Below are 12,932 nucleotides of genomic sequence, written 5' to 3' on the forward strand. Positions count from 1 at the left end.
AAAACAACACCAGAGCTGAGGGAGCTGCAAACCCACTGCTCTTCTTAGATCCACAAGAAAACTGAGGGGGAAAGCTGCTCCCAACCCAGAGAGGCAGCCGGGCAGGCTTGGAGAGTCACAGCTCCCAGGGCAGAACCCGCTTTTGTAAGAACCCCGGGGGCAGGCAGATTTAACAGGTCCCTGAGGCCAGCTGGAGGCTCAGCGTGGGGAAGTCCGAGTGTGACAACTCCAGGGGGCCAGTCAGAGGGGCCCCCTGCTCTTTTCCATGCATTTTACTTCCAGGACCGTTTCCTGTTCTCAGAGTGAAGATCATAGGAAAACTCCTCATGGTTCCTGCCAGGAAAGGAAAAAATAGCTCTATTGAAATACACCCAGAACATTCTCTTCCATTGTGGGTGGTTGTGTTTTGTTTATTTTTTTAATGAGAAATTATTTTACCAGAGCCTAACCTACCTGGGGGAAGGGAAATACCTTCTGTGTCACCCAAATTGGGGTGGGGGAAAGAGACACACTTGTGGAGGTCACAGCTCAGGGCACAGGCTCAATGAGAACTAATCACAGGACTACAGATGCCCTGCTCTGTCCCACTCCCCCAACACCTTACCTCCATTTCAGTAGGGCCCCTGTGTTATAACAGGAATAAAATTAAAAGAAGTAAATGTCTCAGGAGTGTCTAGGGAAAATCCAAAGACAGCGGGGAGATGGAAACAAGGACTCACGGGTGGCTTTAGCCTCTCGCACGAATAGCTGTAGCAAACTACACACAGCCCAGCCCCAGTAGATAAACAGAAAACCTCACAGAAGAAACTATTTATTTTGGTTCTCTTACCCAGTGCATTCCATGGTGCATCCTCGCCTAGAATTGAGTGGAAGCAAGTCCATCTCAGAAGGGACATACCTGAAGAGAAATGGCTTTCCAGACTCTGAAGGGCAGAGAAAGCACCAGCCTGGGTTAGAGAAAGGTGAGGGGTGGGGTAGGGGGTGGGCTGCATTCTTCCCCAAATAAGGAACCTTCCTGAGGCCAGCACAGTGGGAGGGAGGGCCATAGGGTGGAAGCAGCCAGACTTCTTCCTGAGAAGTGATAGGATGCCTCCAAGGGACCATTCAGATGCCCAAACTGTGTCCTGATGGTGGGAGCCAGTCGGTCTGCCTCAGAGCCCAGGACTGAGGTGGGCGCACAGCAGGCCGGTCTTACTTGGCCGGATCAATTTCACTTCTCCGAAACCCTGTGTAAAACATGAAGCGTGGACGACCTGGTGAGCACAGCTCTGCCCTCAAGACCGGTTTCAACTCCTCTCTTCCCAGAGAACAGCATCTCTGAGCCCGTCCTGGGTGACCTCACAGAGATCACCCTAGTGGCCCAGGCTAGTGACCGGGAACATGTACCTTCCTGCAGCCAACCCCAGACGTCCACTGATGCATCATATACTGGCAAAGATGTGAGTTCCTGTGCATTGGTCTAACAGCAGAGACTGCCACAGGCCCAAGAGGTGGTGTGTGGGACAAGCAGGGGTGCAGGAGTGTACGCAGTGCAAAGGTGTAAATGGTGGCAGGGGTGCAGGGGCTGTGGAGGGTGCAGGCAGTTCAGGGGATGCGGGGGTGCAGGCAGTGCGGAAGGGCAGAGAGTGGCAGGGGTGCAGAGGTACAGGGAGTGTAGGGGTGCAGGAAGGTGCTCCGGCACGTGGCCAGGGTCAGAAGGCAAGTGCACATCCTCGCAGTCAGCCTGACCCCGGGAGATTAGTGCAATGGTCTGGGGTGGCGGAGGGGGCGGCGGCGGCGGCGGCGGCGGCGGTGGGTGGGAGGCTGCCCGGGCAAGCCGGTCGATTTCTTCTCTTCCCTGCAGCCTGGCCTGGGGGGGTGTTGGCCGCCGGAGATTCGCCAGATGTTGGACTCCAGGTAAGCTTGCTCCTGGGTGGTGGGGCGGTTAGGTCAGTGGGCGGTGGCAGCGGCAAGGGGGCGGAGCGGGGCTGCCCCTGGCGAACTGATGGAATAGCTGCCTTCTCCCGGCTGCCGGGCCTGGGAGCGGCCTCTGCTGCCCCAGGTCGCTGCACACACCTGTCCCACTCAGCAAGCTGAGTGGGGAGTGGAGGCGGTGTGGTTAAGGTGCAGGGCCCACGGGGATAGGGGGGCTGCCGCACGGAAGCCGGTCAATTCGCTCCGCTCTCCCCCGCGGCGGAGCCAGGGGCGGCTTCTGCTGCCGTAGAGGCGGGACGCCGGTCTCCAGGTGAGCTTGGTCCTGGGAGGCGGCGGCGGCGGCGGCGGCTGGGGGTTGGGGTCCGTTCCAGGGAGCTGCTCCATTTCTTCTCTCCCCCGCGGCCTGGCCTGGGGGCGACCTCTGCCGCCAGAGATTTGCCTGAGGTCCGACTCCAGGTGAGCTTGCTCCTGGGAGATGGGTGCGGTGCAGTCAGGGGGCTGGGATGGTGGTGGCTGCGGGGATAGGGAGGCTGCCCCGGGGGAGCTTGAGGATTAGCTCCCATGTCTGTGCCGCGTGGCCTGCAGGCGGCCTCTGCTGCGCCAGGTCCTGGGACAACCCTTTCCCACTTTGCCTGCTGGGGGCGGGAGGCAGGGTAGTCAGGGTGCACGGGTGGCGGGGGTCGGGGGCCTGCAGCGGGGGAGCGGGCACATTTGCTCCCATCTTCCCCGCGGCTTGTCCTGGGGGCGGTGTCTCTTGCCCTGGGTTAAGAGACACGTGTATCCTAGTCAGCCTGGCCCCAGGAGGCGGGCGTGTTACGTTGGGGGTGGTGGCAGCAGCGGCAGGTTTTCCCATGGAGCCGGTCCATTTGCTCCCATTTCTCCCCGTGGTTTGCCCTGGGGGCGGTCCCTGTTGTCCCTAGTTCGCCGGACGTCCATCTCCAGGTCAGCCTGCTCCCTAGAGGCGGCCACCGTGAGGTCAGGGGGCAGGAGCGGTGGCTGCTGTGGGGGTAGGGGGCTGCCTTGGGGAGCTGGTGGATTGGCTCCCGTCTCCCCGATGGCCTGGTGTGGGAGTGGCCTCTCCTGCCTCAGATCACCAGACACACCTGTCCCATTTAGCCTGCTGGGGGAGGGGCGCCCTGGGAAGTGCCTTTAAAGTGTGGGGGAGGCGACGGCAGGCGTAGAGGACCTGCAGCGCGGAGCCGGTCAATTTGCTCTCCTCTTCCCCACGGCCAAACCTGGGGGCGTACTCTGCTGCCCAAGAAGCCGGATGCCCGTCTCCAGGTCAGCTTGCTCCTGGGAGGCGGGCGCGATGCTGTCGAGGGGCAGAGGCAGCTGCGACGGCCGGCTGCCCCGCCTAATGGGGCCACTTCTTCTCCTCTCCCCTGACCTGGCCTGGGGACGGCCTCTCCCGCCCAAGATTAGCCTGAAACCCCACACCCGGTCAGGTTGCTCCTGGGAGGTGGGCGCGGTGACATCAAGGGTTGGAGAGGAGGGGGGCTGCCCCTGGCGGGCTGGAGGATAAGCTCCCATCTCTCTGGAGGCCTGACGTGGGGGTGGCATCTGCTGCCCCTCATTCCTGGGTCACCCTTCTCCAGGACATATTGCCCCGGGGGTGCTGTAGGCTGCGGGGGCGGCGGGTTGTTGGCGGGGGTATGGAGCTTGCCGCTTGGGAGCTGGTGGTTTAGATCCCATTTCCCCCGCAGCTTGGCCTGGGGGCAGCCTCTGTTGCCCCAGGTCGCAAAGCACTGTTTCCCTGACAGCTTAACCACCGGAAGTGGGCAGGATGTGCTGAGGGGGCGGAGGCAGCCGCCAAGGCAGCGACGGAGGGGGCTGTCCCTGGCCAGCCGGTCAATTTGTTCCCATCTCAACATTTGCTGTCCCAGTTTCGCAGGACGCCCTTCTCCAGTTTATCCTTCTCCTGGGAGGTAGGCTCAGTGCATGCAGCCCAAGGTCTGGGCTCTCCCCTGGGGAGGGGCAGAACGCTCTTCTTCTTCTTTGTCTTTATTCTTCAGCAAAGTGGTTACTGGCCCCAATTCTTAATTCTGAGAAAGTGTAGCCTGTGTTACGGAGGAGCTGCTGGACAGTGAGGTTTCTGGGTGGGTTTTCACATCAGCTGATGCCCCAGGCAGGCAGGAAATGTATTGCTTAGAGCTTCTTAGTCTGGAGTTGGGGGATGGCCCCGCCATCCTCACCATGCTTTTTAAAAATGTGTTACTCCCCTCTTTTTCCTAGGTGACATTTTAGGTTATTGGGTCCCAGATTGCTGGCACACTCATCCCTGTTCTCAAACATCTTTTAAACTTGGGTGAAGTGATAAGTTGGGGAAGAAGATGATTTACTGAAAGGTAAGAATACTTAAATTTGCATTAAAGCTACATTCTGTCAATCTTTCTCAAATGATTTTTCTCTGATTCTAAATCCATGACCTAGTGAATGTTGTACTCCTGTGTAAATCATTGATCTTCACATCACACTTGTTGAGTGGTCAACGAGATTTGTTATTTAGATTATTCCTGAAAGGAAAAGCTCAGGCTTTTGAGAATTCCTTGTCTGATGTCACCCAGGCAGTCACAGTAGAAGACAGAGCTGATATAAAAATCCCTCACCTGCCTGAACTGCAAAGCTTCTGGGATTACTGATCCCTGAAATGCAGGTGACTCTTGATGATAATCTGGGGGATGGTTTATATGATCAGATTCTTCCAGTCCTGTAAATGGGTTCCGTGGCCCCAGCCCCGGGAGAGCTGGTCATAAGGGCCATATCGTGAGGGGTGGGATGGGAAGGCAAGGTCTAAGAGCTGGCATCACTGAGATTCCACACTCGCTAAACACAGACCCCAGAGCCTAATTGTTGTCAGGTTCTGTTCTGGATTTGAGAGTGTGTTCAGACATGATTCTTGCCCTTCAGGGGTCACTGCCTGGGTGGAAGTAACCTTTACATAAATCTGGGGAGGATGACAATTAAGTAGATGGGCTGTTATGATTCTCAGTGTGCCCAGGCTCGCTCTTCCAGGCACTCGTGGGACTAACGAGAGTCATGTTATTCACTCATACACTGATTTATTACCCTTGAATTGATCATTTGTCCCACAGTAAGTGAAACAAGCGATGAGGAACCTGAGTTTTGTCCCCTTTCCTAGCACTGATTGTATCTGTCAGTCAGGCGCCCTGCGTATGCATTGTGAAATGGTGGTATTTCTTGCCCAATGGGACTGCACTGTCAGTTCTGAGAATCAGGGGAGACACGTGGGTAGGACAGCACACTGACACATATGGCACCCCCCCACCCCATGAGACAGCATTGTCGATGCTCAGGTGACCCGATGTAGACCGCGGTGCTAAATCTGAGCATGTTTAGTGATCTTGGTGGCTATGAAAATACAGACTGCCGGTCCCTAATTCTGGAGACTCTGAGGGTGTGCACCCCAGAATTCTGCATTTTAAGAAGCACTTTAACTAATTCTGATGAAGATGATCTGAGTGTCCCACTGAGAAACACTGGTGTGCGATGCACCAGTATTGAGGATTCTCAGGGAGCGATGTTTTTTCAGGATGGTCCAAGGGCCCTCACGAGACTTTTGCCTTGGGTGTAATTGTATGTGTTCGAAAGTGATGTCTCTCACTTCCAGTGCTTGTCAGCATGCTCTGTGCAGGGATTTGCTCTCAGCAGATATCAAAAACTATAAGTCTTCAGGTCACCGAGCTAGAGTGTGGGCGATCTTTTATTTTGGTTTTCTTTATTGCAATGCGGAGTCTCCCGAGAAGAGATTCAGACTGAACAGCTTTGTGTCGGACTTTGGAAGACCGCTGGTGCCCAAGGGGTTCTCTGGCAGCACAATGACGAATCTAGGTCCCTCTTTCACTGCTACGTCAATGAAGTGGACCGCATGGACAAGGCCAAAGCTGGTATCCCAACCATAGCCCTTGACAGTGATGTTCGGCTCCAGGAAGCCATCAGATGCAGCAGGTGGCCAGAGAAGGAGCCTAACGGGCTCATGAAATGTGACACCCCCAGCTTCATCAACACGGACCAGAACTCTTCCTTTGGGGAAGATGATCTCCTGATTTTGGAACCACCGATTGTTCTAGAAAATAAGCCAGTTGCCCAGACCTCACACAAAGACTTGAATTGGAAATGTGCTTTGTCAAGTGTTTCTCTGAAGATGTGAAGTCTGTCTTTGTATGGCAGGAAGTCCCCTTTCACAAAATTGTATGTGTTTGTGTCTGAGAGAGAGAAATGGAGACAGACAGAAAGACGGAGACAGAAGAGAGCCCCCTCAGAAGAGAGCTAGTTAAGGTGAGTTTTTGTGCCTTAGTAAACATTTGGGGTTTTGGGGGGAACAAAGTATTTACACTGTCTCATTCTCCTCGTTGGAAACCTTGGCCCCGTCCTCAGTGTCAGCGGCCTTGAACGGGGTTGCCATGGTGCTTTTCATCTGGCGCTGCCACTTCCACGCTCTGCCTTTAGCACGTTGCTTTGCCTCCCAGGGCTGCCACCCTTTAAACTGTAAGGTGAGGAGTCTGGAGTAGATGATCCATCCCAGCTCTGCTGTTTTGCAAATTTCTGATTTCGTATTCGGATGAGGCTGGGATACACCCAGAGCAGCATAAACCAGGCCCTACCTCCTGTCTCTTGCTGGGGCATCCCTCAGGTCTGTGCCTTCTACTCAAGCCTTTACTGAGCCCAGCTTTTGTCAGGAGCCCAAGTGCCTACCGGGATGGCAGGAGACCTGTCTCTCCTGGTCACGGTGGCAGACATTTCTATTGGTTGTGCTGAAACAGCTCTTCTGAGATCCTCCGGCCACCCTTGCTCCAACCTGAGGACAGACCTACCGTTCCTTTCCTAGGAGGAGGATCAATCCATGGTGCATTTTATGACAATCCTGTCCCCAGGAATGCACGGAAGGTTATCAGCTGAGTGAGGGGAAGTGCCTCTGTGTCTCTGTGTCCCTGTATCTCTGTCTGCTCACAGTGCCCTGCCACCGGCTACTGAACAAGAAAAGTGCTATTCACCATGCTGTGTCTTTTGCAGATGTGTAGGTGATGGTCTTGTGGCTCATGTGTGGGCTTTGTGCTGGGATGGTGAAGGGCTTATAAATACCTCATCAACATGTATTCGAGATGGCCTGGTGCCACACAGACTTGATTCATGAAGGCATCAAGCCTGCACACTGGTTTGGAAACAACTTGGTTTTGATCAGTCACACTGCATGCATGACTCACTGCTGATCTCTGGGTGGTTTTTTCATTTTAGATTTATTCACCCAGTGTCTTGCTTAAGCTGAAAAATACATTTATTTCACTAGAATATTCTCAGATTCTATGTTTTCACAATCCAGTTGTTTAATTCTTTTAAAAATCATTTTGTGTTTATAATGCCTCCTAATATCTATCATCTCTAGGTTCCCAGTGGCCTGAGCCATGCACCAGATTTGATGTAGGAACTGTTCCACCAAAAGAAATCCCTTTGCCATAATATCTTTTGAGGAAAATATTATTCTTTAAGGCTCTAACAGTAAATCGTAGAACAAAGCATGGAACATTTATTGTAGTTAATACATGTTCATGCAAAAAGAAATGATATTTTCATTAAACAATGTTGATTTTAATAACTTTTACTAATGTGAATATTATTACTCATAATTTAAGTAACCAAATAAAACCACAGTTATTTATTATGAAGTTTGAAAACTATTTACACTGTCTCTCAATTAGAGGTAGCTTTATTAGAAGACTGAAGGGTATTTAAAAGATGGAAAAATACCCATGATGACACCATCATTTTTATTAACTAAATATCAAGAACTGTGCAGGGTTAAGATTGAACCCTCTGCAAGCTCTCAAGTTAGCATGAGGTAGTTTGTGGATGCTGCCAGAAGACAGGAGACTCCCCCAGGTTCAGAGACAAAGAACTTCTTGCCAGCACAGCAGGCAGCTTGGGGTTCATGTTCATGTTGGTTCCTGAGTTTCTTTCCTTTTGCTGTTCTAACAAAGGACCACAGACTCAGTGGCTTAAAGCAATACACATTCATCATCTCACTGTTCTTTTGTGCAGAAGTGCAAAGTCATTGTCAGTGGGCTTAAACCAACGTGTGGCCAAGGCTACGTTCCACACCGAGGCTCTAGGGAGGGATTCGTCTTCCTACCTTTCCCAGCTTGCAGAGGTGTTCACACTCCTTGGCCCAGGGCCCTGTGTCACTGTGACCTCTGCTGCCACTTTACATCTCTGTCTCTGACTATATAGATATAAAGGAAGAGTCTTCGACATCTGGTATGGACCCTTTTTCCTAAATGGACATTGTATCTCTATTTATGTGCAGATTAAAACCCCTTCCCTCCAGGGTGTGGTGGCATCAGCTCACAAGATTACCACTCTGGGCTTTAAGTGTCCTCTTTGTATTGACACCTGGGAACTTCTCTTTCCATAGTTAGCTCTGTGTTACATTTGTTGTTGTATTTTACCCGGCATTACTGAAAGTTTTACTTAAAATGGATCCTAATTAGCTCTGTTTACCTGTTTCCAGAGCTGAAGGCTTCAGTTCTAGATTATCTGTTTGATTTCTCTTAAAAATACATTCCAGTATATTTCTCTGGTGAAAGTCTTTACCCTGTTGTCTATTCTCCCATAATTTCCTTATTTTCTTGAATATATTAAAAGTATTTTATAGCCTTTATTGGTAACTCTGATGCCTACATCACCTGGGGGTTTGCATCCTTTGTCTAATGTTTCTTATTCTCATATTATCCGTTATATAGTCTTGACATGTTGCATGTCTTGAAATTCTTTATTACATGGCAGACATTGCAAATGAAAAATCCATATGTTATTTTCCGTGAGAGGTTTTCTACCTTCCTGTTAGGCAAACAGGGTGAGGGACTGATCATGTCGCTCCAATCAGGCGCTGAGGTGGATCAGGACTGAAGTGCCTTTTTTCTTAAAACAGCTTTGAGGTATACTTGGCAAAGTAATTTTCACACGTATAAAGTGTACAGCTAATAAGTTTTGACATAAGTATATCCCCAAGAAACCATGACCACATTCAAGAGAGTGAACATACCCATCACCCACAAAGCTTCTCTCCTGCCATTTGTTGTCCCTCCCTCCCTCCCCATCTCTTCCCCTGGAAACCATTGATCTGCTTTCCATCACAACATATTGGTCTGCATTTTCAAGATCCTTGTATGAATGGATTAATGCAGTATCTACTCTATGTTGTCTGACTTCTTTCATTCAGTGTAACTATTTTGAGAGTCATCTGTGTTGCTGTATTAATAGCTTATTTTTCTTATAGCAGAGTATTGTTTAGTGCTGAGTTTTTACTGAAGAGTTTGTTGTGAGCAGTGTTTGGATAGACCATCATTTGTTTCTCCATTTACTTCTTGATGGATGCATGGGTTATTTACAACTTGAGCTATTATAAATAAAATTGCAGTGAATATTTGGTTACAAGTCTTTATATGGACATATGCTTTTCTTTTCTAAAGCACCACATGAGGAATATCTGGGTTATATGGTAGATAGGTATTTACCTTTTTTAAAGAAACTGTTAAAGACTTTTCCAAAATGGTTGTACTATTGTAAATTCCTTGTGGTGTGTATCAGCTCTGGTTGCTCTACTTCCTTACCAGCACTTGGTAAGGTCGGTCTTTCTAATCGTATTCATTCTTGTATGTATGTGTACTAGTATCTCACTGTGGTTTTTGAAAGCATTTCTCTAATGACTAATGGCATCTTTAATCAGCATCTTTTCATATGCTTATTATCCATCTGGATATCTTTACTGAAGTGTGTTTTCTGGCCTCATTCATTCATTCAGGTGTTTGCATTATTATTGAGTTTTGAGACCTCTTTATTCTGGATCAGATACAAAGAGAGACCTTTATAAGATATATGATCTGCAAATAGCTTCTGTCTAAGGCTTGTCTTTTCATTTGCTTAGCAGTGTTTAGAACAGCTTTGAAGAGTCTTCATTTTGATAAAGTTCACTCTATCAGTTTCTTTTTAAAATAGATTATACTTTTGGTGTCATAGCAAAGAAATATTTGCCAAACCCAAGGTCATAAAGCTTAAGCCTATGCTTTTTCTCCTAGCTGTTTTATAGTTTTAGATTTCCTATTAAGATCTATGATCCATTGTGACTTAATTTTTGTATATTTTGTGAGGTGTGGATCAAAGTTCATTTTTTTTTTTTTTGCATATCACTATCTAATTCTTCCAGCACTACTTGTTGAAAAGATCCTTTCTCCACTGCATCCTTTTTGAGAATCAATTGTCTATATAAGTGTTGGTTTAGTTCTGAACATTCTATTCTGCTCCATTATTCTATTTTCCTGTTTTACACCAACACCATACTTTCTGATTACTGTAGTTTAAAAAAAAAAAAAAAAAAAGGCTGAAAATCAGATAGTGCAAGTCTTCCAACTTTGTTTTTCTTGTTCAAAATTGTTTTGGATATTTGGGATCCTTTGAATTTTTATATGAATTTTAGAATCAGTTTTAAAATTCCTTACATCCTGTTCTGCCAAATTTCCACCCATGTCTTTGGCCATCTCCAAAGCCACATTTTCTGAAGAAGTCTCTCTAGATCCCAGGTGAAAGGAATTTCTGTTTCATCTGTGCTCCAATCACATTTGATAATATTTGATTACATTTATTCATATTTGGCTGGATGTACTTGTGTGATCTTTCCTGCCATATAGTAAATCTCTCAAGATTTGGAATCTTGACTTGGTTCCCTCTGTCTGCTGAGAAAACTAGTTCTATGCTTTGCAGGAGTGAGCCCTGCAGTAAGAGGTATCTGCAGCACACATCTAGCTCATTGCTTGCATATCGTCAAGGAATCCTGCCGATTTAGAATTGTTTATTGATTGTTGTCTCCAAGACGGCTCAGCCTTTTTTATTTCTATTGCTACTGCTGCAGTTTCAAAGGAAAATGGGCTAATTATTTTCCAAATATCTAAACATACTGTAATTGAGCTGTGACGCAAATTATGTGCTGCTGTTTCTTAACAACCTGCTTAGTGTTCACAGGTACCTTCACTCATGGAACTTTTGGGAGAATGTCATATCCTCAGAGATAGCAATGCTGTCTTTGGCAACCTGAGCGGTAGTATCTGAACTCACTCCTGCTGTTTTTCCAGTGCCCCCTCTAGCACTCCTCCAGCCCTCCATGGGGGGCCTGCAGTTCTTCCCTCGAAAATCCTGTTGTTTCTCAGGAAGAATTCCCTATGAAACATATTCATGTCCTTCTTGTGGGGACATTCAGTCCAGAGACCTGACAGCAGGGGAAAATGTTTAGACTGCTTTTGGTAGAACGTAAATTCTTCCATACTTGTTAGAAGCAAATCCAATGAGGAAACTGTGTTGGCATCTAACAAATCAGGATAAATGTCTGATGAGGAAGATCAGCTTCCCCATCCCACTCAGGCGTCATGTTGATGTGACGCTCAACTTGGCTAACATTTTCTCCTGTGAGCAACGTGAAGTTCAAGACGTTATGAATGGCTTTTTGTTTTTCTTCCTTAGTCTTTCCACATTCACTGTGTCTGGTGAGATTATATGAATCCTGCTTATTTTCAGCCCAGCACTAAGCTTTTTAAAAGGATCACGTGTTTAAAAGGCTAGTGGACAATTTGTTAGAAGGTTGAAATCCTTAGACTTTGGTCCTAGAGTTGAATCTTGGTTACTGGTGAATGAGAATTCCCGTTAAAATTTTAAATTCAGTGATATAAAGTTTTAAAAATAGTTAAATATTAGTCAATTTCATTAAACACTACAGCAGTTATTTACTTTTAAGCCTGTCTCTGGGGCAATTTTGCAATGATTCCCTCCCTTTATTAATTCCCTCTTTATCAGAATCCTTGAGAGGTCCCTGTCATCATTGTCAGTATCATCATCATCATCACCATCATCATGGAACTGATTCCTCTGGGAGATTCTAGGAAAATAAAGAGCTGGACGGGGTTATGTGCAGGTCAGTGTGTGCATATACAGTAAGAACAGTTGTCAGACATTAGATTCAAGATACCCATTCCATTTAGAGAAGAATGTGGTCATGAAATCCTGATGTGCTGAATGAAGGAAGCGATGGGAACAGGGTAGTCAATGGAAAGGAGGAGGAAGTGAGCGAAGCAGGGAGCATAGGTCCTTGGTTAGGTGATCAGCACATTGGTGAGAATGAGGGGAGTGTTATGGCAGAATCATGTCCCTCCCCGGCCACAGGGTAGCCACCTGTGACATGTTACTCTACATGGCAAAATGCATGACAGATATTTTAGGACAAAAATCTTAGAGGATTTCTGTCTTCTAAATTGTCTATCAGTTAGCATTTTAAACCCATGATACATTATTAAAGATTAGTGCAGGGGGACAAATAAAAAGGATTCATATAATCTCACCAGACATACTGAATGTAGAAAGGCTAAGGAAGAAAAACAAAAAGTCATTCATATGTGCCTTGAACCATAAAATGCCCATGAGAGGAAATGTTACACAAGGTGAGTGTCACAGCCACATTCATAATGCCTGAATGGGATGGGACAAGGGGATCCTGAGATGAGACAATAGGGCGAGTAGCTTGGATTGTCCAGGTGGGCTGAATGTAATCACAGGGGTCCTTGAAATGGAGGACATTTCCCAGCTGAGTTTAAAATCAGAGGGAGGTGTAGCCATAGAGCAATGTTCAGAAAGGCTGCTGACCATGAAAATGGAGGAAGTCGTGGGGCACAAGCTAAGGAAGGTGGGTGACCTCTGGAAACTGGAAAAAAACAACAACAACAACAAGGAAACATTCTCTTCTAGACCCTCTAGAAGGAAGGAACCCTGCTGCTACCTTGAATTTAGCCCAATGAGAACTGTGTTGGATCTCTGACCTCCACAGCCATAAGCTGATAAATCTGTGCTGGTTTAAGCTCTTAAGCTTATGGAAATTTCTTACATTGGTAAGAGGAAAATAACATAGTGAGCCGTAGTGTAACGGATTAAAGGTATAGGATGGGGTGTGGAGAGGATTCTGACAT

At 47.6% G+C, this 12,932-nt stretch overlaps 1 protein-coding gene across 39 annotated transcripts in view; it reads left to right on the forward strand.

Annotated features, from left to right (window-relative positions):
* LOC135320890 (uncharacterized) overlaps positions 1-12,932 on the forward strand; it is a 143,275-nt gene that overhangs the window by 7,895 nt on the left and 122,448 nt on the right. For 27 of the 39 annotated variants that reach the window (XM_064484033.1, XM_064484029.1, XM_064484037.1 and 24 more), the window contains 6 exons: positions 834-962; positions 1,306-1,439; positions 1,844-1,896; positions 3,675-3,839; positions 4,147-4,259; positions 5,667-6,210. In XM_064484033.1, the coding sequence (XP_064340103.1) occupies positions 834-962; positions 1,306-1,439; positions 1,844-1,896; positions 3,675-3,839; positions 4,147-4,150 (485 nt within the window). In that variant the 3' untranslated portion in view covers positions 4,151-4,259; positions 5,667-6,210. Of the gene's footprint in view, positions 1-833; positions 963-1,305; positions 1,440-1,843; positions 1,897-2,178; positions 3,840-4,146; positions 4,260-5,666; positions 6,211-6,695; positions 7,222-7,315; positions 9,120-11,769; positions 11,888-12,932 lie in introns of those variants that run through there. The other 12 variants (XM_064484054.1, XM_064484061.1, XM_064484060.1 and 9 more) reach the window with 12 other exon arrangements.

This window comes from Camelus dromedarius, unplaced genomic scaffold (genome assembly GCF_036321535.1).
Source record: "Camelus dromedarius isolate mCamDro1 unplaced genomic scaffold, mCamDro1.pat HAP1_SCAFFOLD_153, whole genome shotgun sequence".
In the NCBI taxonomy this organism is placed as follows: Eukaryota; Metazoa; Chordata; class Mammalia; order Artiodactyla; family Camelidae; genus Camelus; species Camelus dromedarius.